Raw genomic sequence first — 25,879 nt, forward strand, 5'->3', positions numbered from 1 at the left:
TAACATTTATGTATTTTTATTACAATACAAGGTTTCACTGACACTTCAATGCCTGGAAAAACTGGCACATAATGAATAATTTAATCTAGTAGTTGCTTTTCCAGTGTTAAAATATCTTCAACTTTTATTTAAAGTGATTTCTTATTTCATCACTTTAGTTTGTGTTACAATCTAGACCTTAATAGCTCTATACATACATATTCAAAATAACTGAGTATTTGGGGTGTGTATATATACCTATCTATACCCCAAAATATTTTGAATTATTTGAGGCAATATTTCACTTTAAGCAAAATGTTGGAATTTTTCATTTTGCCCTGATTGAGTACAAAGTCTTTTTGAAACTTGAGTTCTCGTTGTTCTAAACTTCAACCCCTCCTTCTTTGTTTCCCTGGTGTGTCTAATAGTAATTTCTTCTTCTCAACCACCAGAAAGAGGCCATTAAGGATAATAATTTTCACCCAGAATTTAGCCTACTCAAATAAAGATGGGAAAAAAGGTGGTCCTTCGCCTTTGTTTTACTTGTGTCTGGATGTGTGACCAGGACAAAGAAGCAGGAGAAATGTGTGTCAGCTGGCAACAGCCACTGCAAGATAAAGGCAAGGATGCAGCAGCAATGCACCTCCACTGATCATAACTGCATTACCCTGACTTCCTATCTGAGGTGAGGGTGTTTTAACGTTAATATGAAGCCACTGATAATTGGCTGCCTAAGTGCCTTCACATTTTCACCACTATTATACCTTCAGTTTTATTAAACAGCACTTACCATATATCAATGAAATATTCATTGGTCTTTCATTGCTGAACGAATCATTGAAAAATCATTGCAATGAAGGTTAACTTTACTTTGGCTTCCTAAAGTGTCATTGTACTTGCCAGCTAATTAACTGATATTTTTATGGCCTTCATTTGGCTTGAGAAGTAAACTGTCAAAAGAATTCAGCACAGACCCACCATGTCTGATTTTAGATTTAAGGAGGCTTTGCACACATGAAGGTGTGATTCAGCTCTTCCTTCCTACCCACACTGGATGGCTCACAGGGGAATCTGACTTAGTCCAGTGGGAGCCCCTCGCCCCCATGAGCCCAAGGCTGCTCTATGATCAATTCTGTAGCCCAGAAGAACAGTTTCTACATGATACATGGTTGACATACACCTGCAGCTCCCAAAACACTGATCCCATGACCTGTCCTTTGCCTTTAGAGGCAGAAAAACACTTCCCCTCCTCTTGGTACCACTTGTTTCCAGACAGAAGTACTCAGCAGAAAATACTCACTTTCCATTGCCGCCCCAAGGTGAGGGGGCCTGTGAGGCTTTTGAAGAGTTCTGTAAGTACAAAACCAAAATGTAAATACAGGTGATGCAAGTACATGAATACTGATGACACAAGGCTCAACATTCCCCTTTTTCATTGCAAGAGCTACAGTGCATGGAGCAGAAAAGCTCTGCACATTGGTCCCATAATTAAGTGGCTGGTGGATGATTGGTAGGTTCCAACCAGTAGCTTGAAAATCATTTGATGAAATAGAGAATAAATTCCAGTAAAAGCAGATGTAGGTCACAAAGAAGTGGTTTAATTACCACAGAAACTTATTCTACAAAGTAAGATCTTCAGGGTGAAAATGACTGCTTATCTTTAGAGGGACCTTCAATATTTTACAACAAAAATAATTTGGCTTGATGCTTTAATGAAACTGATCCCTCCCAAGTTGCTTAGGGAAGGTGGCTTGGGATTCAGGTACTATTATAAATAAAACTTTTAGTAAGGATCTGCTTGAATGCTTTTGTTTTTATATATTTTAGTTGCACAAATTGACTTTCCTTACCTGCTTACTCATTCTGCCTTTCACGTCTGTGTAGCACCTTGTAAAACCCTGTACAAAAAGATTGCCGAGCAACAATAAAGCCCAGGTCTTTCCAGCCTTGCTCAGACTGAGTGGTATCTTAGTTCCCATACAAAGTGGCAGTATCAGGGCTGAGGCTATCTGTGTGTGCCCTCTGAAAACAATCATTCAGCTCCCTTGCTGAGAATTCAGCACGCCCAGTGAAAATGCAATCAAGTTTTACAAGTTCTCTGCAACGTATTACCCACATTCTTACAACCCTCATCTGGTTACTGTAATCGCTATCTTGCATGGGAGGCACAGAGATTCAGTGGAGCACAGACAGCACCCTTGATTCTAAAGCTCACAGCCCAGCATTTCTGACCAAAGCAGAACACATTGTCCAAGCCACAGCACTGGCCTGGCCTGGGCACTCCTGCACAGCAGCCACTGCTTGTCACAAGAGGGTGCGAGCATGACTTGGGGTGTTTCACAGCACAGAGCATATGGAGCATATGAGGAAAGAGGGACCTAAACTGCCCTGGAAAGTCTTCAGAAATGGAGAAGAAGCTTTTATCGTTAATTTTTCCTGTCCGGGGATTGTTCCCAGCAGTACCTGGAGACAAATAATAGCTCTGTCAAGATTAAGACTAGATTTCAATTGGAAGCAGTTATTTGATAATGAAAATATTTAGCAAAAATATTTCAATGACTACTGACAGCATGTTTTAAAAACCAGGAAAATCTTCCTCAAACTTTCAGAGGAAATGCACCATAGGATGTCACTTTTTCTGATCATAAAATGTTTAAATTCAATTAAAAAAAATTATCACTTTAGTGGTATTTTACTCCAAGTTGCCTCTAAATTTCAAAATTGCTTTCATGATTAAATGGCTATTTTCTGTTTTGAAATGTTAAAAGTATAATTTTGAAGCTTTTAATTGGAAGTTAATCAGAACCAGTTCTGTCCACAAATGGTTTCAATTTGGACAAAGTGGCATTTGTGAGGAAAAATATAAAGAACAATTTAGCTGAAAAATTCCTCCCCAGCTCTGCTGTAAACCGTGGGCTGCTTTTCACAGTTAAAATTGTGTAAAAGTTTGAATAACAACTCTATTCAAACAGTTAATCTGTTTCATTTGTATTACAGATTCTTGCTAGTGAACACAGAGAGCATGGTGCAGCAATACAAAACTAACACATAGTTAATAGCTCCCATTTTTTTCTTTTCTCCTTCTGTGCCTTTATTACAGAAAGAACCTGAACATATAATCTGTGTACACTCAAACACTGCTCCTAGGCAATGAGTTACAGTGCTCATAGCACACACTGTAACATTTACTGAAACACTTAGCTTCAACTGCATGCCTATGCCTAGTATTCCTGATTCGTCTATTTTATTGCGTTTTCATTTTTTAATCTTATTTTAATTTACATCAAAATACGTTTTCTTATGCTGGGAGTAGTAAATATGTTCTTTATCTTACCTATTTGCACAGCTAGAGAAAATAAAGTGGCTTTAAGGCAAATGAATCTCCCCTGCTCCCCCCCTCTTTTTTTTTTTTAAGAAATCATTACTTTCTGCAGAAAAGGTTTATTTGTCTAATAATCCTTTTTTTAAGATACAATCTACATTCATCCTGGATAAAATCTGAAGTGGCTGGAATACATTTCATGAAAATGCTGAGGTTACAAATGTGTGTAGCTCAAATTTAATTTCTTGTGCAAATCCCTGACTGAAAACTCCATGAGCACAACAGAGGCGCTCCTAATGGTACAAGAGAGCCTCCATTTAAGCACAAGATTAGGACTAACATTACTGAAGTTGCACAGAGACACACATAGGGAACACATGGGCAGTCAGGACTATGGCTGCTGCCATGACATTAGTAGAGTTTTACAGCAGAAGGACCATTTTATCACCATTTACATGAAAATATGAAAACTGCAGTGTTAGAGGTTTTTACTGGTTTGCAGTACCAATACGTCAAAGCCTTAAACAAATTCACAAAGGCTGAAAACACCAACAAAAAAAGACTGATGGGCTGACAAGCCAGTATAATTACATAATTATATAATAATATGTAGTAATAAAGTAAAAGAATTAATGTTTGCTTCAAACAGCATTAACCAGTAAAATATAAATATCAAAACCTCAGAGCTGAAGAAAGATTCTATTTCTCTCTTAATTGAGGAACAGTGAGGATTTGTCATTTTTACACTGGGTAAAGAGCATTTGACAAGGAAAAACAAAACGTTCCCAAGTCATGACCAGGCAATTCTTCAAGATGTAGATAAGGTAATTCGAAGTTCCACAGGAATAAAAGGAGAAATCTCTGAAACTGCAATAAGCTTCAGGAAATCTCACTGAATCTAAAATCTAAACTTAACTAACTACAGCCCAAATAATTGCTTTATTATGGTTCATTGGGGGTCAGTTCATAATCACTTGCACATTGAAACCTTGAAAGAATCAGAAACTTGCATAAACATTACATGGTGTTGAGAATAATATTATTTTTGTAGAATTACTGAGTATGGTCCTTTGAATCAAGTGATTAATCCAAAAATCCCCCAAATCACTTCTGTCGCCATTCCCTGGCAGCCATTCTGCCTGCATTTCCCAGGGGAGAGGTTAAATGTGGGACTTTAAGTCATGCAGTTGTACTTGTGAGAGCTCTCAGTGCTGGTATGAATTTCATTTCATATCAACAAATTAAACAGAATAAAGATTACCTTAAAATATTCCATCAGAGATCTGGAGTACTTCATAGCATGGTCCTTCTTTAGTTTAAACATTCTCAAGTAGAGAAGTGATAGGCATCGGTAGCTGTGGTAATTAGGAAAGGATTATGTTAATTCCACTGCTTAATGAAACCTATAAACTGTAAAAAAAAAAAAAAGCTGACCTATATTTTGCAGTTTCTGTTCTAAGGTTACATTTTGAAACATAAGCAAAAGGAGAAAAAAAAAGTGGTCTAAAGCATTAAAATCCCATCTTGATAAGAATATAAATTAGAAGGATAAATGTTTAGTCAGCTGCTGAAGAAATCCATTAGTTATCCTTTAATAGTTTAATGGAAAACAAGAATAATGATCTTCTGTAAGCTGTTTAAGTAATTCAGTACTTTTAAAGTCCTCCTTAAGATTTTAGCTGCTTCTCTCATTGTCGCAAAGGGACTTACCATAAAACTGCTAATTTCTTGTCCCCTTCTGTGGCAGAAGAGCCTGTGAAATTTTTGAGTCTCATTGCATACCTTTTCAGAAAGGTGAGAGATAAGAAATTGAGAGTTAAGATGTTTCCAAAAATAATCAGATATTCTTCAACTGCAACAGTTATTGGTCACAGTGTTCTGCAATTAAGAGATCAATGTAAAACTCAACAGAAAGCAACACTTAAAATCTGGAGGCCTGAAGTAAATCACCAACCAATTTTTTGGGCCAACAAGGTGAACTATTCTTGGGCATATTAGTGATATTATATCCAGCCAACTAGGCTGAGTCCTGTAAACATTTGGGATGAGTGTTGAACAGAAGAGTAAGATCTTGGCCCTATAGGTACTGAACTGTAAAGTAACATATAATAAGGTTTTACATATAATACTTTGGGCTTGAATAATATCTTCAAAATCCTTCTCATAAATATATTTCATATAGAAAATGGTGTTACATATAGGAAAGGTCATGTTCACAGCTTTTTCATTCTTGGGTTCATTAATTTATGAATCTTGTGTACTTGGTCTTCCCTCTCTATTTAATTGCTGCTGTCCAGCATTTGGATGATCAAGGATTGAGTATTCCTATTTCCTCTGTCTTTTTTTTCCTTTAACTGAGCACACTCCATTCTATGCATTAGTCTCTTGAAAATCAATTCATCGCATAAAATCATTGTTCTGAGCTGTAATGCAATTTCACAGGTACTTGTGTTAGAATAAGTAATAGGGTTCAGCGTTGCGTAAGAAAGTTTTAAGGTATCCAGGCAGTCTTGATGAGTTCTCATTTACAAGGAGGTAATGGAGTGCAGGCAGCTGTGCTGCTCTCCCCTGCCTTGCTCTCACCACCCATCCCAGCCCCAGCCTGCAGCTGCACCACCCCAGCTGGAGTGCTTCCTCCACATCCTGTCCCACCTGCTCTTGGGTATGGTGGTCCTAATCAGACTGGATGAATGTGATCAAACACAAAGATCTGTGTCTCTTTGGGATTTCAGCATTACCATTAACTTAGAACACATTTGACAGTCAGATCTCTGATAGTCTCAATCTCTTTGATGCTCCACTTGCTTTCACAAATAGGTATCTGATGCAAATAGTCAGGGCAGACACAGCTAAATGCAAAAGGTGGAAATTGTGCTTCTGATGAAGAGAGGAGTAAAAATGAGAAAAATCTCCCTCTATTTGTTATCTCACAGTAAAAACCTATGTTACTATTAGCAGCTACACTGAGAAGGCATGGTGTGCACAGCCACGTACTTTGTTTGTATATCCAGCACCCACTGTAGCCCACAAGAATTGTGTCCTGGTCCATGGAGTTTACTGAGCCTGTACCAGCCTGCTGCTCACCTGGGCAATCACCTTTTGTCCATGTGTGACCACTGACAGCAATTAAATGGACAAATCAGTCTCACTGGCTGCTACAAGATGCTACATGCAACAGTTGGTGAACTAAACTCTACTTTTGGTGGTAGGTGGTAGAATTAATCTCACATGACTTAAGCTATTTATATATTGGAGATCTACTGTAACATATTCTCCAGATTCTTCCACAGCCAGAAGCAGTTCAGGTGCTGCTTCCATGCCAAGGTCTATCTGTCCCACAGCCTGCAGCAGGGCTGTGCCAGGAGCAGCGAGGCAGCAGAGCTGTTGATGCTGAGGAGTGCCAGTCACGCCAGGACACAGCTGTGCCCTCACCTGACTCCCTGCAGGTCCTGCCCTTTCGTGAGCCACTCCTGGAGCTGCCATTCTCTGATTCCACATGTTATGGGTGAACAAAGCTTTTTGATCTGTGCACTCTGAACAGACTGCCGGACTGAGGAGCAATGATTTCAACTGGGCTGTGTGGTTTTCTTAAAAAACCAAAAATCAATGCAGGCTCCTATGAAGAAGCGTTCCCTTCTTTAAAGAATATTTCTCTAAATACAATTTATTCTGCCATGCAGCTGCAGCTGTGTAGTTCAGGCCACGCTGTCAGACTGCAGGATGATTTGGGCACAGCAGAGCAGAGGCAGGTGGCTCCTTTTCTAAGTCCTCTGCTCTCCAGGATGGAGAGCATGGATCAAGTGTTGAGTGAACATAATTTTTTTTCTTGAGTGATTTCTTTACATTTTCTTCTTCCCTTTACAAAGTGTAAAATGTAAAAAACATGTTTTTATATTTTTAACAGGCATATTATTTACCTGATAGTAAGAGCTTAAGATTTGATACATTTTATTATGCAAATACCTACTTATTCAAAATGTTAAACATGCATTATTTTGGCAGTCCCTAATAGCTAATTTGGCATGTTAAAAAAACCACCTTGACATATTAAAAACCAAATATTTAGGGCTTGATTTGCCTCTTTTTCTTTCACTTCTGCAAACTGCCAGTAATTACACTGACATTAACAAGGATGTTCCCAGCATACACTGGGGAAAGCAAAGGTGCATCACAGTGAAGAGTAAAAATCCTGTTGTTCTACTTACAGGTAAACTTAAGCCTGCTTGATTTCACTTGGATAATTTGCTCAAGTAAAGCAAACTTAGTAACTCAGGAGACTATTATTTCTATGGACCCAACACTATGAAACAGCTATAAGGAGGCAGTAGCAGATTTTAGAATAATAATTCAGACATTTTTTAGTATGTAAAGACTCTCTTATCCATATTCTAGCCTATGAGTCTACAAAACTGTATTAAAATTAATTCAGCTGGTTCACATTCCTATAACATTAAAAATACACTGTTTTCAAGACAATATATGCAGAAGCTTCCTCTCTGGCTATAATCTTTTATCCCAAGTTTCAGTTTTTCTCATTTTTAACAGCCAAGTTTTAAACCTCTAAAACCAGGGTTTGTAATAGAAATCCTGATAGACTCCCTTTAATGTTTAGAATTATAAAACTACACCTTTTAAAAGACAAGTGTCATTGCCAAACAGTGAAATTACTATACTTTACTTCCACCCACTACATTTCAATTTTAATTTTATGAATATTGCAAATTATAACACTCACATTATAACCTCTAAAGGGGATAATTTATAAAAGCAGTGTCCATCAATTATAAATTTTCCATGACATTAATAAAATGGCAAGAACTAATTATGATGACTTCTGAGATGAAGATGCCTTGGACAAATCATTAATACGTTGAAATGGTATTTTTTAAAACATAGCAGGTTCTAATTATGACTGAAATGAGATGATGAAAATGATCACAGAAAGGACATTAACCTGATGAGTTCCACAGTCTCTGAGTACATGGTGTATGGAGATTTAGCTTCTAATGGATCTCGCTCCATGGCGTTCCCGCACTCGATGAAGGAGAGGGCAGCATCAGCATAATTCACTGCTTTACCAAACTTCTCCAGCTGAAATGGGAATGACACTGTCAAGAAAATCCTTCAGCTTTGATTTCTAGGTGGGCAGATTATTCTACAAAGCAACGCTAGCTTTAGGATGAAAGCAAAGCAACACTGGTAGTTAAGAATGAATTTATACAGTAATAAAGGCAGGAATTATGTTTTTACCAAAACTTTTCAGGGTACTGTGTGGCTGAATGCTCCACAGGGGAAAGTCAGTGTATGTCCACTGACATCAGGGATTTACACAGGCAAGAAAGGGCACTAAGCATGTTTGTGCACATCCATACTGCTTCTTGACAGATGAACTAAGTTTAAATGTCATTATGCAAGGGTTAAGTAACAACTCCATGCCATTTGGCTGATGTCATATTCTGTGTTCACTGTTGATCAAAAAAAAAAAATCACATCACTTATATGAGTAAAAGAGAAGGCAAAAAAAAGGAGACAATATAGCACTGCTTAATATTTCATTTTACTAGGATTTTATTGCAAAAGGTTTTAGCCCTTGTAATGGTTGTGATTAAACTGACTTAGACATACTGATTTCTTTTTTTATGTGTAATGAATATTATATATGACATTTTTATAGTATGCACTTTATAATAGTATTTAACATTTTCAGTTTTTGATAGCTGAATGTAAGAATTCTACTAATGTGGCATTTGATATAGGAGATCCAATATACTTTAAATAATTTAAAAATGTCTATGTCTCTATCAAATTATTTTTTATGCATCTGCATATGCTTCCATTCACAAAACAGAGGCATATTCTCACAACATACTAAACATAACATTTATTATTGGTCCAAGGTAACAGTATACTTGTCTTTGTGGCTCCTTCTAAGCCATAACTAGTTCTCTCTGCCCACCTTTAATTTCAAGCACTGCTCTAGTGCATTGATTACATACAGAGCCTTTGTATAATTGATAGGTATTAAATGAATGATCAGAAAAGGGGAAATGTTCCTGACTGCTCTCTCTCTATTCCAGTGGCTGCTTCTCAGCATATTCTTCAAATTCCTTTTTTCACTTTGAAAGAATTTCCATTCATTTTGGAAGACAAAAAGTCTTCCACAGATGACTTTTTGTGGTATGGAAAAAAGAATCTGGCTGCAAGCAGATTTAGTAGAGACACAGAATTTGAGCCAGGAATGGGATCCGCTTCTCTGAAGAAGGTGGAATTTTTCCAGCTCGTCACATCTCAGACAGGCACCCAGTGAGGTCTCCAAGATCTCTTCCATATGGTACAGCAAGTTGCCACTGCAGCAGCCCACCCAAATTAGCTGATCCCTTACTGCAGCCCCAGACAAGGAGAGGTTTGCATGGGGTTGCTCCCGTAAGACATGAAATGTCCTGCCCTTCACCAGAAATCTATTTTCTCTACAAGCTCAGGAACACTGCTGCCACAAATCTCATTAACATTTGCTGACACATTTTGAGGTCACATGCATTATCTTTCTAGCCACTGCAACACATCTTTCAATGCTGCCTGTGCTCTGTCATGTCAGCACCAAGTAACCAGCAGCAATTGTTTCCATAGGACAAGTAACACTATGGGATTGCACACCAAATGTGTTACATGGAGATTATTTGTGTGCAGTTGCATTGGGTGGGAAAAAAAATACTTGAGATCTAAATAGCAGAAGGAAAAAGCAGATACTTTGTTCATGGATATTTATGCCTGCCAACAAGTTGATCACAGTGGATGGCCTCACATCAGGGCACTCGGGTTGTCAAACTGTGTGTGGCAGGCAGGACCTGCCTGCAGGCAGCAATGGGATGTGCTGTGCCTCCTCCTAGTGCTCCTCTTAGTGCTGCTTGAGAAACACCCCTGATCCTGCAGGCACAGGCTCAGGTAAGAGCACAGGAGAAGGGTCAACACCTTGTGAGCGCGTCCGGCTGCAGAGGGAGGGGAACTGACGGAGCGTGTTGAGATCATCGGGAGCCTGAGCCTGTAAATATTTGCTAGCACGGAGCAGGTAGCCCGTGCCAGCACCACGTGTGCTTTGTTTAAAGGTCACCCAGCTGTGGGAGGTGTTGTGAGATGCCAGGCTGCGGCTGGACATGCCCTGCTGAGCCAGCTGGAAGCCATTGGGCCACCTCCTGTCAATGGGCATGCTGGGAGGGATGACTGTCACCTTGCTGACAGTCACAACAGGTGCCAAAACCCTGAACCCACCCCACACGGAAAACACTTGGAAACACTGTGCCCCAAGCCAAAAGGGAGCCTGCAGAGCTGAAGCAGACAGCTTGAAATGTCAGCTCTCCTTCAGCTCACTGACAGCAGAGGGAGAGACTTTTTTGTTTCGTTACTTTGCTTTTTAAAAACATAGCATGTAATTGTTTTGTTTTTTTTTTTTTTTTTTTTAATTTCTAAGTGCAAAATACAGCTCTGATGGGTAATGATAGAATATACATGCAAAACCCACAGAAATAATAAAGTTGAGAGGTGAACAAACACCCAGCTCTTTGAGGGGCAAAGTGGATGGGCACACTCCATTTTAGACATCTTAGTTAAACTAAGTAGAGGAATCAAGTTCCACTAAGTCTTCCTGAATGAGCCACTGTTCTATGTAGCAGGAGGCAAAGTCCCTTCCTGCCAAACAAACGTTTATTAAGGACACCACAGAACTGGCATAGCTTGTATAGATCAAACCATGGTAGAATACAATCTGTAGATAATGGAGTTTTATCGAAATCCAAACACTTGGCATAATTAGGCCAATCTTACTGGAATTTCATCTGGGGTAAAGCAAGGAGAAAAGCTTTCCCAGCATTGAGCTACCTCACTAACAGATTTTTTGGGAATAAGTGTGTTGAGACTTTCTTTATCAGCCTCAAACCATGCAATAAAAATGAATGTAGTACATAAAAATGAATTGTTTCAGATTTTAAACAATCAGATTGGAAATATCAAACAGTTTTACCACATGATAATGGGGTGTGAGGTGATTTGCCTGTCTTTCTGGTATGGAATATTTCATCACTTCTGTTTTAGGTTCAAAATGAATAGAAAAACAAATTTCAAATACATGTCAACTTTCATAAAACCATCTTACATACTTCATAAAGAGCATGATTGTTGCTCCCCCTTGGAAGAAACACCAGCTATTGTAAGTAGCTTTCTTTTGGGAACAAATACTTAAAAGTTAGGAATGGCATTCAGGGTTTAACTTGTGTACAGTGTGTTTACGGAGCACAAACTGAAGCACAGTTTAGTCAGTAGCAGAGTTCCTCTTGGTTTGAAAGTCTTTAGATCTTGTGCAATAATGTTCATTTTTTTAACACTGAGTTCTACAATGGAGAGAGACAAAAAAAAACCTGTGATAACCTACCAGTGCATCTGCTTTATGCTTCAGCTTCTTAGCCTCTTGCATGTAATAATCTGCATTGTGCAGCCTAGAGAGACAAAATCAAGTAATTCAAGTCTTTGTTTTCATATAGCTGGACAAATGTTGTTTGAAAAAATTGCTGACTGCTTTAAAGAAGAATTTTGACATATATGCCCACTTATCTCTTTAAATCTTAACCTGATATCAATCTGAAGCTGCTGTATGCAGAGTTATGATGGGTGACCAGAATGTTAAATAAGTAGCTGTAGAAACTGGCTGCCCAAAGGGCCTATTAATGTGTGCTGAACAGAGGAAAAGGAAAAATATTTTAAACTAATTAAGTATAAGAAGTTTCCATTAGAGGAGCTAAAATTAAAAAAAAAATTAAGAAGAATTACTGTGAACACACATTCATGATCTGAAAACATTTATCAACAGAATCTTCATTAATCAGTGACAACAGTTCATTTGCCAAGATTAAAACTGTGTGTGCCTTTGTGCAGCACTATCCACACAGGTGCCCAGTGCCAGCACTGTAATCAAAGATATTCTCTTTCACTGGGACCTCTGCTTGCACAAAAATCCCAATCACAGAGCACAAAGTCAATAAAACTTACACATCATCAAATGTTATTTTGGGTCTTCTGGGCTCAGAATTCCCATTGGAAAGCGTTGGCATTGCAGACCAGATGTCTGGTTCTAGATGGCTGGTGTCAAGAAGAGTGTTGGCTGTGGGTGTACTGTGAGATTCTTCCTCCTAGGAAACACAGGATTGTTATTCATAGTTCAAACAAACACTTTCCAACAATGTAAGTGCTCACATCCATCCTCCCTGCCAAAAACCCATCCCAACAAACCGAAGGCTAAGGCACAAAGCCCACCTACCTTCATGTCACCTCACCAAACCACCCTTCACTTCTTCGTAACATGAGCCTAAAAGATTAATTAGGGAGTATGACTCCACTTCTGAGCTCTCACCTGAACTCAGTAATTTACACTTTGAGGTGTAAGTTTTAGGTGGATACCAGGCTGTTACTGACTGGTGGGGAGATCTAATGGGCCAGGCTAGATCTAAACTCAACTTCTTCAAGGTGTATCACACTAATGTAAACTTTATTCTACATTCCTAGGAGCTAACTGTTAATGTGGCTGAAGAGTCTGCTTGGATTTCAGCAGGGAACAATTTCCTCTCTTGCTACAGAAAGAAGAATGGAAAGCAGAAGTCAGTTGTGACTTTGCAATGATTAAAACCAGAAGCATAACAGAAGATTTTAAATCAGGCAATTGCAACTTGCAAGCTTGGTCCCCAACCAGATAAACTAAATTACAGATGAACCAGTGAACTAGGGAAAGAAGTCTAACATATTTTAGGGGAAAAATATTTCTTGTATCAAGATAATAGATTAACCAAGGATAAATCTGACTAGAGATGCTGGGATGAGAGGAAGAGGCCCTGCTGTTTACACAGCACTGTTTATTTGCTGACATATGCAGTTCATTTTGGCACTGATTTCAGTTGAAGGCGTGTGTATTACTGGCGCAGCTTGAAGTGACACAATGATATCAGAAAGCAACAGGGATGAATGAATAAGGTGAAGTGATTTGTCACCTACAATTCAATGCAACTTGTGAGTTTTACTATTACAGTGCAGGGTAACAACCTCTCTCAAAGTGGTGAACTGTGAAAAATGGGGCTATGCATGGCCTTTTCTGTGGCAGAATTTTCTTCTTGTCTTTTAATTTTGATAATGATACTAAGATACAGGTTGATAATATAAAGTAAGGATGGGTTTGAAACTCTAGAGGAAGGATTATTTTCTAAAATGGGCCAAAACCCTGGAGTTTCTCTGTTTAACCTAAAAAGAGGATGACAAACTAATGTGAAGTTTTATGTTGTTTTAGTGAATTTGATATGCAGTTTTGGCTCTTTTTTATGTATTTTCAGAAAAAAAACCTACCTGAATCTGGTGAAAAGCAAGCAACGAAGAACTGTCTCTGTGAGAACCACTGATGGGAGATGGCCCTAACAGTGTGATATTCTAACATTTACAATTTGTCTAAAAGCTTACAAATAATTAATGAAGATAAAGCATAAATAAACCTTACTGTTGTGAGCCTGAAAACTTGAGAGCAGTTATTAACATGCTGAGTGTACTATGGACAGAAATACTTTGCTATATTTTTATTGTCTGTTTAGTTTAGGCCATAATATTCAGTACAACTACAGTGCTTAATTCTGGCTGAAAATTTGGGGCAGTTATTCAGGTGATATTCTGGAAGTTTTATTTTCAAAATGTAAGTGTTACTACAGAGTTAAGGGACTAATTTCAGATAGCTGATGGCTGCAAAGGCTCTTCTCTGAGGCTCAGGGTCCAGGTGCTTCAGGGAATGATAGACAACACCAAGCAGATGCCTAATGCTGACCTAAAAATGGAGCTTGCAAGAGCTGTTTTTGCCCGGCTCTGCAAAGATCCACTCCCCCTGAGTGGGCCTACATGAGCATTTAGAAATTCATACTGTATGGAAAAAAAATCCAACAGAATAAAGCTGAACTGTTTTCATTTTATCTTGTTCACTGCCACCAACTGAGGCTGGTTACTTACACTGATTCCTTTGGGGTTAGAAGAAGATTTATTTTCATTCTTTCTGTGTTTAGAAACAGAGGAGGAAGAGCTGCTGGTCTGTGAGGTGTTTGTGACAGTGGGCTCCTGGCTGAAGGAGCTGTTGTCACTGCTGTGCCGCCGGTGCACAGGGTCGTCCAAGAGTGGGGACAAGGGAGGAGGGAACAGCTTCTCTTCTCTTTTCTTTGTCACCTTCTTCACCGAGCTACTGCTGCTCCTGGGACACACAGAAAAACCAGTTGCAATTCAAGAATATTGGTTAATTCTCTACAGCACAAAGCTCTACATTTCATTTACTGAGAAGCCAGCTCTGCCCTCCAATCTGTCCTGCAGTCCTGTGCCCTCCATGGTAATGCACAAGGGGACAGCATTGAAAACAGAAGAGCTGCCTCTGCCTTTTCAATGACTGCAGAAACCTTCTGCTTTGGAGGACAACTTGCAGTGCATTAGTACAAATTGCACCCAATTTAAATGCTAATTTGAGTCAGTCTTCATTTGAGAGGTCATAGAGGTTCTGACTCAGCAAAGTGCTGGAAAGTTTTATGCACAGGGTTAGTTCCTTTGACATCAAGTATGACTATTTATGTGTTTAACATTAAGCATATTTTTAAGAGGTGGATTAGGGCCCACATAAGCAACCTTTGCAAAAAAACCCAAACAGCACATGGCAGCATATGAACCAAAAATAGAATTTATAACAACAACAAAAATGATAACCATAACAATAACAAGATAATAATTATTTAACCTCTAGAATAAAGCCAATGTTCAACACTATATTAAAATGATACATTGTAGCTGGCAAAAGCCCTTGAGCAAATATTGGTTGATGAATTGAATGTGATTCAGAAAATGAATGTGGTTTTGACATGAAAGCTCAAGTAACCTGATAATCTATTGTCTGTTTTATGTACAGAAATTGCTAGCTGGCTAGCAATGGCAGCTGTGATGCACAGTAAAACCAGAAAAAAAAAGCCAACCTAGTAGGCCTTTCTCCACTCAAATTCATCAAAAAGGAAAAAAACCAAATTCAAGACTTCACTGACTGTTTAACATGTTAATCTACTAATAGATTTTTATTTCAGGTATTGTCCCAGCTCAGTCAATGAAGATAACCTGAATTTTAATCTTTTGTTAGACATCTAATATTGCACTACATGATCATTTACTTTTCATGATTATTGACTAAAATTTCAATAACAAATTAAGTCAACAAGAATTTATGTTTTGTTCCTACTTTCAGTCAGTGTCAGGAATTATTGATCTCCTTTGCCTCAAAGTAACCTGGGAAAGAGGAGAAGGCGACCCAGGTTTCCTTACTTCTCATTTAGGGGCTCTCATTTCAGTCTGGCCTCTTCTGCAGTTTCACTGACAGTATCAATATCTACACCTTGGTCACTGCCCTGCTTGGGACCTCTGGTGATCCAGAAATATTTTAGCTTTATCTGTGAAACCACAGAGTGAAATCAAACAAATTTCTTATGCTTTATAGCTCCTCTACCCAAAACTACTTTAATTCAACTGAAGCAGAGTTAAAAATATCTTATTTGAAACCCTCTGATATTAAATATCTTCAGACTGAAGAAATAAATCAAGCTCAAATCCATATTGCCTTATGGATGGATGCTGTCCTTCTTGGAAAACACATGGGTCTGAAGAAGATCAAAGGCAAACAACCATGCTGGACTACACTGGCAGTTCTTGGAGGAGACTGATTTTATGCACATGTGGTCCTGCAATATGTCCTCCAGAAAGTTCTCACTCAAAGCTCCATCTGTTCACTTTCTGACCCTCAAAGGGCATTCTGGAACTCAGACAAGTTACCATAGTTATAGCTCACAACACTGTATTTTTTCCAGAGGAAAATTTTCCAAAGAGGGTGTGCACTGCCCTGACAAAGCATACATGTGTTCTTGGATTGTACAGCAGAAAAGACGACACAGTTAACCCACAGAAGCACCCAGGAGCACTATCTAAACCCTCTGCCTCTCAAGCACATGCTCAGGGAACCCTGAGCATGCATTCACAGGGGGAACACGGAGCAAAGTGCTTTTCTGTGCCACTGTGCACATAGCAGTTTCTTCACTATTTAAAACTTCACTATTTAAAATTTCAACAGTTCACTTCATCGGCTCAGATATAAGATGGGGCAAACCAAGGAACAGGTGCAGCTACTCAAGTCTGGCACATAAATCACTCTGTGGCTTACAAGAATTAACCACAAAACAAAAGGCTCTAGAGAATATTTTTTCTACATAACTTATGTTTAACTTCACCCCCCCATAAATACAGTTTTAATTGTCTGTTGGTTTTTTTTCTTTTCTTTCCCTTGCCCACTTAATTCTATAGGTTTTTGCAGGAATTAAGCTGATAATTTATTTTGCAATGTTACCTCCCTCTGATTTACACTAAAGCATTTATGCTAACAATAACCTCCATGAAATAGGTTGTTACCAGCAGTTAACCAGATTGTCACTTTGCTTTGGGCTGTTAATGACCTAAGAAACTGGTCTTTGATTGCAGGAATCGCTAATTTTGAATGAATTTATTGCAATAATTACTGAGACTCAATGGTTTAATTTGCTGACATGATTGTTAGTTAAAATATATTTAAAATCTAGGGAGAAACACAAAGTGCACTGAAAAACTACAAGCAGAACTGATGGCCTTGTGGCTGCAGGGTTTTAATCTTTGGTGTCTAAAACAGGCCAATTATCAAAGAAGGAGTAGGTTCCTCATCTGCCTTTTTTTTTTTTTTTTTTTCCAGCCTGGTTTCTTTTAGGGCAGAAAGCAAGCAAGCAAACAGGCAACAAGAAGTCATTGCATGAAGAAAGGAGAATTTCCAGCTACTCTCATGTTTCAAGCTGCTTTTCTTTGCCCTTTTTTTTATCCACTCCTTGTGGTATGCAGTGGTATCTCTGGCCTGGTGAGACAAAGCCACTGTCTATACCAGGAACTTGGCTTTCCTTTGCCTCTCCTCCCCCAGTCCACAATGAAATGCTGCACATTGATGTGCATCTGACTTTCTGCAGGGGTTCACAGGGAAAGGTCACTCCCACATCAGCCTGCACCATATGGCAGCACCTGAATAGAGCTGAAGTCATTGTCATAGATGTGAAGGCTGCCTGTGCCATGAAGGAACCCCAATGAATGCTGTTGTGACTACCCAAGGGACCAGCTAATATGTATTGCCAAGGAGAGGTGCATCTTCAACTAAAGGTCAAACAAAAGAGAACGGGAAATTTTGAAAGACAAAAATGCAGAAATGCTTGCCTCAGACAGATTTCTAGCATGCCCGCTAAATGGTGGGCATGTTTCACTGGTATGAGTCCAGTTTGACTCACAGTTTGCATCAGCAAATAATTCCCTGTGTTGCTACAAAAAGCCAAATACTAGTGAGTATTTGGTGAGTCCAGTCTCTGTCTGGACTGGGTCTACCAATCAAATATTCATATATCAATGGGATTCAGCAGCACATACAATTAATGCTTAAATTAAAATTTCTCTGTCAAGGAACTAAATATAAATAAATAATCCTCTGCTGCAAAGCAGGCAGCTGATCTGACAAAAATTCACCTACACTGAAGTGCTTCAATGTATTCCTATAAACACATTGAAACACCTATTCCTTCATTTGCTCTAAGTATCAGAAATAAGGAAAATACAGTGGCAGTAGTTTGAACAGTGTATTTTAAGTGTCAGGTCAGATTTTGGAAAAGGCATCAGCCCCTGAATAAGTGAAGGAAGAAACAGAGAGGTAATTATGGCTTATGCAAAGACTACATAATACAAACCTGCTCTCTGGTTGTGCAAATGCCTTTTAAGTTCACAAGTGGCCATTTGAAATTTCTAAACTCAAATTATACAAGCAATCACAGAAACTTGTGGAAATTGGGCATATAATTGCTCTTATTAGACATGTGACTCTTTAAAGATTAATTGTGCATCTTTGCTTGCTTTATTGAGTCCATATATTTAGGGGAAGATTATAGAGAAATGTATCCAAGTGCCTAAACCACAGCAAGACAGGCAATGGGAGCTGTGAAAGCACAGGTGGGACCTATCTTTTGCTGATTGCTCCAGACTCCTGAATGCCTCCAAATTTTGGCCCAGATCATGGTCTTTCTGTCAAAACACTCTTATACCTTTAAAAAAGCCTAATAAAAATCTCATGTCTGCCTTGGGGAACTTGGCTTATTGGCACAGGGATCAAATTCTAATAGGAGAGACCTAAGTTTCCTACTAAGTGACAACATCCACCATGGGACTAAACACCTCCTAAGGGATAAAGATCATCATCACACCTGTAGCTGACTCACCCTCATTTCCTAAAGTCCTTATATAGACAGTTCTAAAAGGAAACTTAGAACTTTTGGGAATAAAAGACCAAATGGCAAAGCCTGTCTTTCTACTTTTTACCCCGGAAACGTTATTTTTCCCCATGGCCTTGAACACTGGACTTTCTTCTGCCTCCCCTTAAAAATTTACTCAACCCTCTGGAGAACAGAATCGCTGCTGCTTAAAAATTTCTAGGAAATTGTCTTCACACAGTTCATCCAGCTCTCTGATCTTTTGGGAAATACATTGGTCTATATTCAGTTGCATGTGTCTGGGAGTTGAAAACCTGAATCGAAAAAGTATTGCATTTTCTTCAAGCAAACTCAGGAAACACTAGTAACAACAAATGCAGTGTGATCCAAGTCTCACTGAGGTGGAATTCAGAAAATTTTGTTTCAAAACTTCTAGCAGATGAGAGAAAAAGCTAGTATATGGAAATAACAATTGATGGACACAATTATGTTTTAACAGAGAATATCCAAGGGTTGAAAGCTCTGAGGAATCAAATTAATGACCTGGAAAACAAGCTCAAATTAAGAAACATCAGGTTGGGGGTGGATCCTTAGGGCCTGATGTTGACAAGAATAGAAAGATTTTTTTAATGGATTGTGGAGGTGTTGGGGATGGATAATCCTTGATTCCCTCTGCAATATATCTCTGCTAATTGTATATCTAGCAATGACAATCAGGCAACACCCATCATGATGTTTATCAAATGTGCAACATGTTACAGATCCCACTGTAACTTTCAACTCATCTTCCTTTTCCAGACTCCAACTCTGATTTTCTCAGTGCCTGAATGAGGGGTTAATTCACAGACTGTGGTTACTCCATATTGACACCAGAATAAATAAAATGATGCTCAACTTTCTTTAAGGATTTTCAAATTAGTGTGCTATTTCATAACTTAATTTTGAACCTTATCTAAATTTAGCTATATTATCCTCAAATTGTTTTTAGAAGCACACTATGATTCTTTGCTTATCCTAGTGCAAAGCAGAAAGAAGCACCTCATCTCAAAATCATAGAAGCACGAAATAACAAAAAGGAATTTTGACTCTTTGGCTATTTATAGAATGTTAACCTTGTGACTATAATCAGAATCATTATTTATTTGGCACCTGTTTGTTCAAGCATTATAGCCATCTCTGAAAGACACTCTGAAAGGCACAAACTACTGGATGGTGTGTCTGCTGAGATACCAAGCAGATGTCTGAGCACCTGTGATGGTGGCCCCTGGAATTGTTATATACACAAACAAAACAAAGAAGCAAAAAAAGAGGTAAAACAAAGAGGCAATTTCACTATTTTGTTCAGTAAAACTGGGAACTGTCTCTCATGAAAATTATTTCAAAAAATTAATTCCAGGCAATCAAATAAATCCCACTTTTAGCAGGATTCTCTGTCCACGGAGGTTAAAGGTAATAGAGGCAAGAAAGAACATTGAAAAGAGGTTGAAGAGTACACCAGGACTGTGGCAGCATTCTGAAGTCCTGCAGGCCATCAGAAGGAGGAACGAACCTCATCCAAAGCCATGTGGATTCTCTTCGTCATGAATGGGAAGACCAAGGCTGTGTCACTTACGCTGATGGGCTGTAAAGCCCATCTGACTCTACAGCAAAGATATTTACAGAACAGTACTGTGAAATCCCTCAGGAATGTGATGTCAAAAATCCACTTACTCTTTAGTGCTGGTTATTCTGTGGTTCGGTATTGGAGAGATGCAAGGTGGGAGCAGACAGGAAGCTGGAGGGTCCTCCAGGCGCTGCTTCTTGCTTTCAACAAAGGTTTCCAGGCTTTCTGTCTGCTTTAACAAAAAATGGCAGAGCATAAAAGATCCAGCATTTATGCACAGCTTCACTGGCCACCGAGATGACCTATGGAATCTCAGTATATTTCCTTTATAGCAGCAGCAGTTAAACTACTGGTCTAAGAGAAGTGAAAGTCACCTAAAATAAGGGCTAAACGTGCTCCAAACACAGGACATGAAGTTGTTATATAACAAGTGACATAGCAGATAATTAGGAAGCAAAATGTCTTGTGTGCCAAAGTTATTTTCTGTAGTGCACTGGAATTTAATTAATAATTTAGATGCAAAGATTTGATAGCACCAAACTTTATTCAAGAAAATAGCTTTTACTTATTGACCTAATAGAAGTTGATGGGAAAACTTCTCTGAGTAAGTATTCCTCACAGGACTAGGAGTAGAGGACTGAGCTGGGGTAGTCATTAACAGCAATAGCTCATTTGAAATTTGCTTTGGAAGACTCCGTGATGCATGACTTTTGTGCCTGAACTAGGACGATACAAGCAAAGCTGATTATTGCTCTGTCACTAGAACCTTCATATCAGCCTTCGAGTCCACTAGTAGACGGCTAAAACAAATCTTTTAATAGCATGATTTAGAAATACAAATTAGTCTCTCCCTACCCTGCTTTAACTCTTGGTATACCCTTAAATCATCCTAATTGGCTTGTTTCCCCTTGGGTAGCAGTGAACAATCACATGACAACATTACAGGAACTGTTTCAGAATCTACCTTATGTTAGCACAGGCCCAGAGCAAGATTCTCCATTTTGTTACTTTCTGCATCAAAGTTTCAGTTATGGAAATGATGAGGTTACACCTTTCATATAACTTCCCTTATTTTTTTTAATTCCCTAGGAGCCCTCACTTTAGTTGCAAATACTACCCTTGTGTTTTAGTCAAGATTCCTTCTCCATGATACAGACACTCCACTAGTCTACCCAGCAAGAATTATTTTTGGTATAATTACTATGCACCCTAGTGTACTCAGACATACATAAGTTTGGACATTTATGCATCCCTCTCCTCTTTTTTTCTCCTTCCTTCTTGCATCTCTGTAGTGTGCAGCTAAAATATAAATTGAATAAAAACCTGCTGAGTTTACTCATGTGATTACTTTCACTAATTCAGCAGGGAAGGAGCCAGTGCAGTGACTCATTTAGGCAGGGTGCAGACCCTGTGTCTGCCTGGCATCGTCTGTCTTTGTCTTGCGTTAATTCTCTCGTACCACTGGACTCCTCAAACTTAGGATTTCAAGAAGTCCATCAAAACAGACAGCTGAAGTCATATTCACAAAGATTTATAAAATTTGGAGTATAAAAAAATAAACTCTGATGACTTTTCACAGGCAGACCCAAGTACAAGCATTTCAGCTGGAAAAACTGACTTCAAAAATTCATTTAGGATATAAACCCTCAGTTTCTTTTCTGAAAACACATTTAGTTTGAAGCGCAATGTCACATCCCACAAGGTAGGATACCCTTGGGCATAAATAACATAAAACACATGATAAAACATAATGTCTTCAGTCAAAATATATTTGTTTTTTCGGGTAGCTGTGCAGAGAAAGCAGCTAGTTAAGTAAATTATAATTCTATGGATCATATTTGTTCATACCAAAAAACGATAAAAAATTAAATTCACCAGGAGCATAAGCAAGCACCATTCCACTGACTTTGATGAAGCCTGTTTAAACCAGTGGTGAAAACACCTTAATTCTGCAGACAATAAACCTCTCCCTTCCAAACAGAAGTCACATTTTCTGAGTATGGCTGAAACTGTACTAATACAAACTCATCACTTTCTGCAGATTACGGAACACTGGAAACTAATAGGTGAGTGAGCAACTACAGTGAAAAACTTGTAAGAAAAATCTCAAAAAATACTTTTATTGATTTTGTCAGCTGGGGTTTGCCTTTTACTAGTTTCTGATGTTAATTTGTAGTGCACTTGTAAATGTCTGTCCTTTGTGATACCAATAAAGCCTCAGTGCTCTGATGCCTTCCACAGCCCAGCTGGAGGTGAAGTGAGGAATCACTGCCTCTGGTCCTGACCTCCAGGGAGCTCAGAAATGCAAGTGTTTCCCTTTAAACAATGAAAATTACTTACCTTGTGTTTCCTTTTAGATTTTGTGGAGGGTTTTTCAGCTGCTGGGGTAGGGGACTCTCGAGATGGTCGCCTGTGTTTCACATTTGCCTCTCTTGATTCACTTTTCACAGACGTGGTCTCAAAAGTTTCCTGTCCAGGTATCCTAGAGAGTAAACTAAGGTCTATTTTCACCCACAGAGATTTGAGTTCTTCATATTCTCTCAGTGGGGACAGAAGTTCATTTTGTACGATTGGGATAGGAGAAAAGAGCTGCTCCTCCAGGTCATTGCTGGTCTGGTCAATGGATGTGTTGCTGCCATTGCTGGTTAAGCTACTTACGCTGAGGATGTTACCGCCAGAGTCCTTCACTTTGACACCACTGCCAGACCCAGTGCAGGCTGGCAGCACCTTTGCCTGCAAGCTCTCCTCCTGGTCTGTGTTTGAATCAGAAGTAGATGAATCAGTTTCAATGAACTCCCGGGACTTCGGGACAATTTTGCTGGGGCCTCTGTACTTTTTCTTCTCTGAAGTGAGACCTGTGCTAGTTCGTGGTTCTTTCCTTGGAGCTGTCTTCCCAACTGCTGCTTTAGTTCGAACCTTTGGCTGCTCGGGGGGTTCCTGTGTGTCTTTTTCTTTGGGAGTGTTGCTGGTATTATTTGGTTTGGGCCAGTTATACTCTTCTACACTGGAAGTCCTTTCTACCTTTTTGGGTTGCTTTTTCCCAGTAGTCCTTTGTGAAGTTGGCTCATTATGAGCTGGTGACTTCTGCTTGGAGCTTTTTGCCTCTGGGGTTTTCTGGGCAACCCGTGGTTTGGCTTTCTCTCGGATGGGACTAAGGATCGCCCGGTCTTTGGAATCGGTCGGGGGCAGGCTGCTGTTGAGCTTCCCTTTGTTTGGCCCTTCAGCCTGCTGGTTGCTCTGGGCCTGGGAGCTGCTCTCACTGTGAGGCTCATTTTGATTGTTGATGATGGTCTTGTTGTGGGGGTTCACCTTATTTAGCCATTTATCCAGCTGCCATTTGTTTGTTGAGGGGGGTTCGGGCTGCAGATTGAAGGATGACAAGAAACAAATCTCAGACAGAAGCAGTGCTTTTTCCTTTAAAAGAGAACTTTTTAATGTACCCTTTTATTTTGGTCAACTAGTGGTGACTGCTAGTTTTATGGGAGTATTTATGGAGTATTTATGGTTAATTAGGCTTCCTTATCTGGTTTACAACGTAGCCCTGGAGAAATTTAATACAACTAAAAAGTTTAGCTAGTCCCTGAAGAGATAGTTTTGTCATGTTGCCTTTCCTTAGTCCCAGCTGAATACTGTGTCAATAAAATCTTCTCTAGCTACTGGCAAAAATCTAAATATTTCTTTAAAGCAACTCAAATGTAGGCCAGAAAGATTCTTCCAAAAGCTAGAATGAGTATGTGGGTCATACATATGAAACGGCAAAGGGAAAAGAAGTCAACAGCATCAAACAGCACAGAACTCCAACATCCCCCTAGCAGGGAGTGGGGCTTTGCTCCCCTCCACGCTCCCCGCTCTGGGGAGAGCTGAGGGTGGCCTCACCTCAGGTGTGGCACTGCGTGACTCCTCGTTGCACTCGCTGTCGCTGGAGCTGCTCTCGCTGTCAGAGTCGGACTCGGAGCTGCTCTCGGACTCGCTGGAGCTGCCGGAGCCGCCGCTGGAATGGGCCAAGCCAGCGGCGTGTGCCACTGGCACTGGCAGGCTGCTGTGGGGACAAGATCCTCTCTTAGTGTGCTCCTGGCTTTTTGCACGTGCTGCCCAGTGAACCCCATCCCCACCAAATGATTTCAGTGTCATCTCCCTCTCCTGCAGTGCAGACCCACGAGAGCTCCAGGGGCTGTGCCACCATGGAGCCACCAGAGGAGCTGGCTGGGTTCATGACTCATGGGGCACATTGATTATGTTAATAACATCACCATCATCATCACCCTCCAGTAAGAAACACTTCAGTGTCACAAGCCTGAGATTATTAGGCCAATGATTGCAAAAACTAACAATCACACTTAAATAATTCATTAATGGAATCATGGTTTCTTCATTTTTTGCCAGTTCATTTATAATTTATGATCAAAGGAAGGACATCAGGCAACTAATATTGGACAGGACATTTTAAAAATTAATTTTAATGAATACTTTTACACTGCAGTGTACAAAAACTACATACTTTTGACAAGTCTCCAGGGAGTGCCTGAGAATTTTTTATTTATAGCTTTTTTCTCTCTCATATTTATGATAATGCAGTGAGAAAATAGCATTCATGCTGAAAATAAGCTTCTCTGTGAAATCTATTTTTCTGTGTTCAACTGTCCTCCAAGATGTATTTATTAGCAGTGCACTGTGTCATTGTTTCTCCTCATCATTTGTTTCTAATCTAAGAGGTCAGATGACCCCAGCTTTTAGCACTACAGAATTCTGCCAATCTGAGTCTTTATAAACTCATCTTTAATTTCAACATTTTCGTCAGGGAGATAACCATAAGGTTATATGTCTCTTCAGCTGATCTATACAGGGACTTTTGGATGATTGATTTTAAATTTGTGAAGCTGACAAAGCAAAGTGTTTGAAAATTGACACTATTTGCTACTACGCCTTTATGGATATTCAATACTTCACCTTAATATATCATACACTGTGTGTGTCCCATATTGAGTGATCCAGAGGTGCCTACAAGGTATAATACAGCTTTGCCTCTGTTTCTATTTGCTTTTCTATTTTCCTCCAAGAAGGATTCAACTAAGCCAGGAATATGCTTTCCTTCCCTTTTCAAACCAAGTTGCTCTGTGCATCAAGATGCCTTCCTAAAAAACCACAGTAACCAAGAAACTGGAAAAGCCAGGGGAAGAAGCAAAAAAGGAAAAGCCAGAACAAACTGATGGGTGACCCTGCTCTGCTAGAATCTTTACAAGCATTGCCATTGGCTTCTGTGACAACAATAGATGGACTTTAGTTTTCTTCTTACACTAAGCTACTTTCTCTCCTCCTTGTTGGTAAAACCTATCGCTTACACGGCAGTTGGTAACAAAACTGTCTCTCTGAGCCTGGCAATGGCCCTGCAGTGCCCATTGACAAAACAGCTTGGTGCTTTAGGGTGCATTAATGAAACAAAATTACTCACTTGGGTAATTGCTACAGATCACTAACTTTGTTGCTCATTAAGTCCATACACTTTTTATTTTTTTAATTCTTTTACTGGCTCCATCCTCAACTGACTCAAGTAGAGCTACTTAGAAAATTTCAACTGGACATAAAAGGCTAGAATAGATGATGAAGAATAGATGATGAAAACATACA

The 25,879-nt window shown here is 39.3% G+C and overlaps 1 protein-coding gene across 6 annotated transcripts in view; it reads right to left on the reverse strand.

Annotated features, from left to right (window-relative positions):
- Positions 1–25,879, reverse strand: part of AFF2 (ALF transcription elongation factor 2) — a 350,681-nt gene that overhangs the window by 9,076 nt on the left and 315,726 nt on the right. For 3 of the 6 annotated variants that reach the window (XM_068204990.1, XM_068204984.1, XM_068204988.1), the window contains exons 10-20: positions 24,131–24,293; positions 22,595–23,614; positions 20,362–20,486; positions 14,324–14,558; positions 12,338–12,477; positions 11,724–11,787; positions 8,256–8,392; positions 5,012–5,083; positions 4,563–4,656; positions 1,830–1,877; positions 1,280–1,329 (exon numbers count right to left, since the gene is read on the reverse strand). In XM_068204990.1, coding sequence (XP_068061091.1) covers positions 1,280–1,329; positions 1,830–1,877; positions 4,563–4,656; positions 5,012–5,083; positions 8,256–8,392; positions 11,724–11,787; positions 12,338–12,477; positions 14,324–14,558; positions 20,362–20,486; positions 22,595–23,614; positions 24,131–24,293 — 2,148 coding nt within the window. The remainder of the gene's footprint in view (positions 1–1,279; positions 1,330–1,829; positions 1,878–4,562; positions 4,657–5,011; positions 5,084–8,255; positions 8,393–11,723; positions 11,788–12,337; positions 12,478–14,323; positions 14,559–20,361; positions 20,487–22,594; positions 23,615–24,130; positions 24,294–25,879) is intronic. The other 3 variants (XM_068204985.1, XM_068204986.1, XM_068204989.1) reach the window with 3 other exon arrangements.

Source organism: Anomalospiza imberbis, chromosome 14, assembly GCF_031753505.1.
Source record: "Anomalospiza imberbis isolate Cuckoo-Finch-1a 21T00152 chromosome 14, ASM3175350v1, whole genome shotgun sequence".
In the NCBI taxonomy this organism is placed as follows: Eukaryota; Metazoa; Chordata; class Aves; order Passeriformes; family Viduidae; genus Anomalospiza; species Anomalospiza imberbis.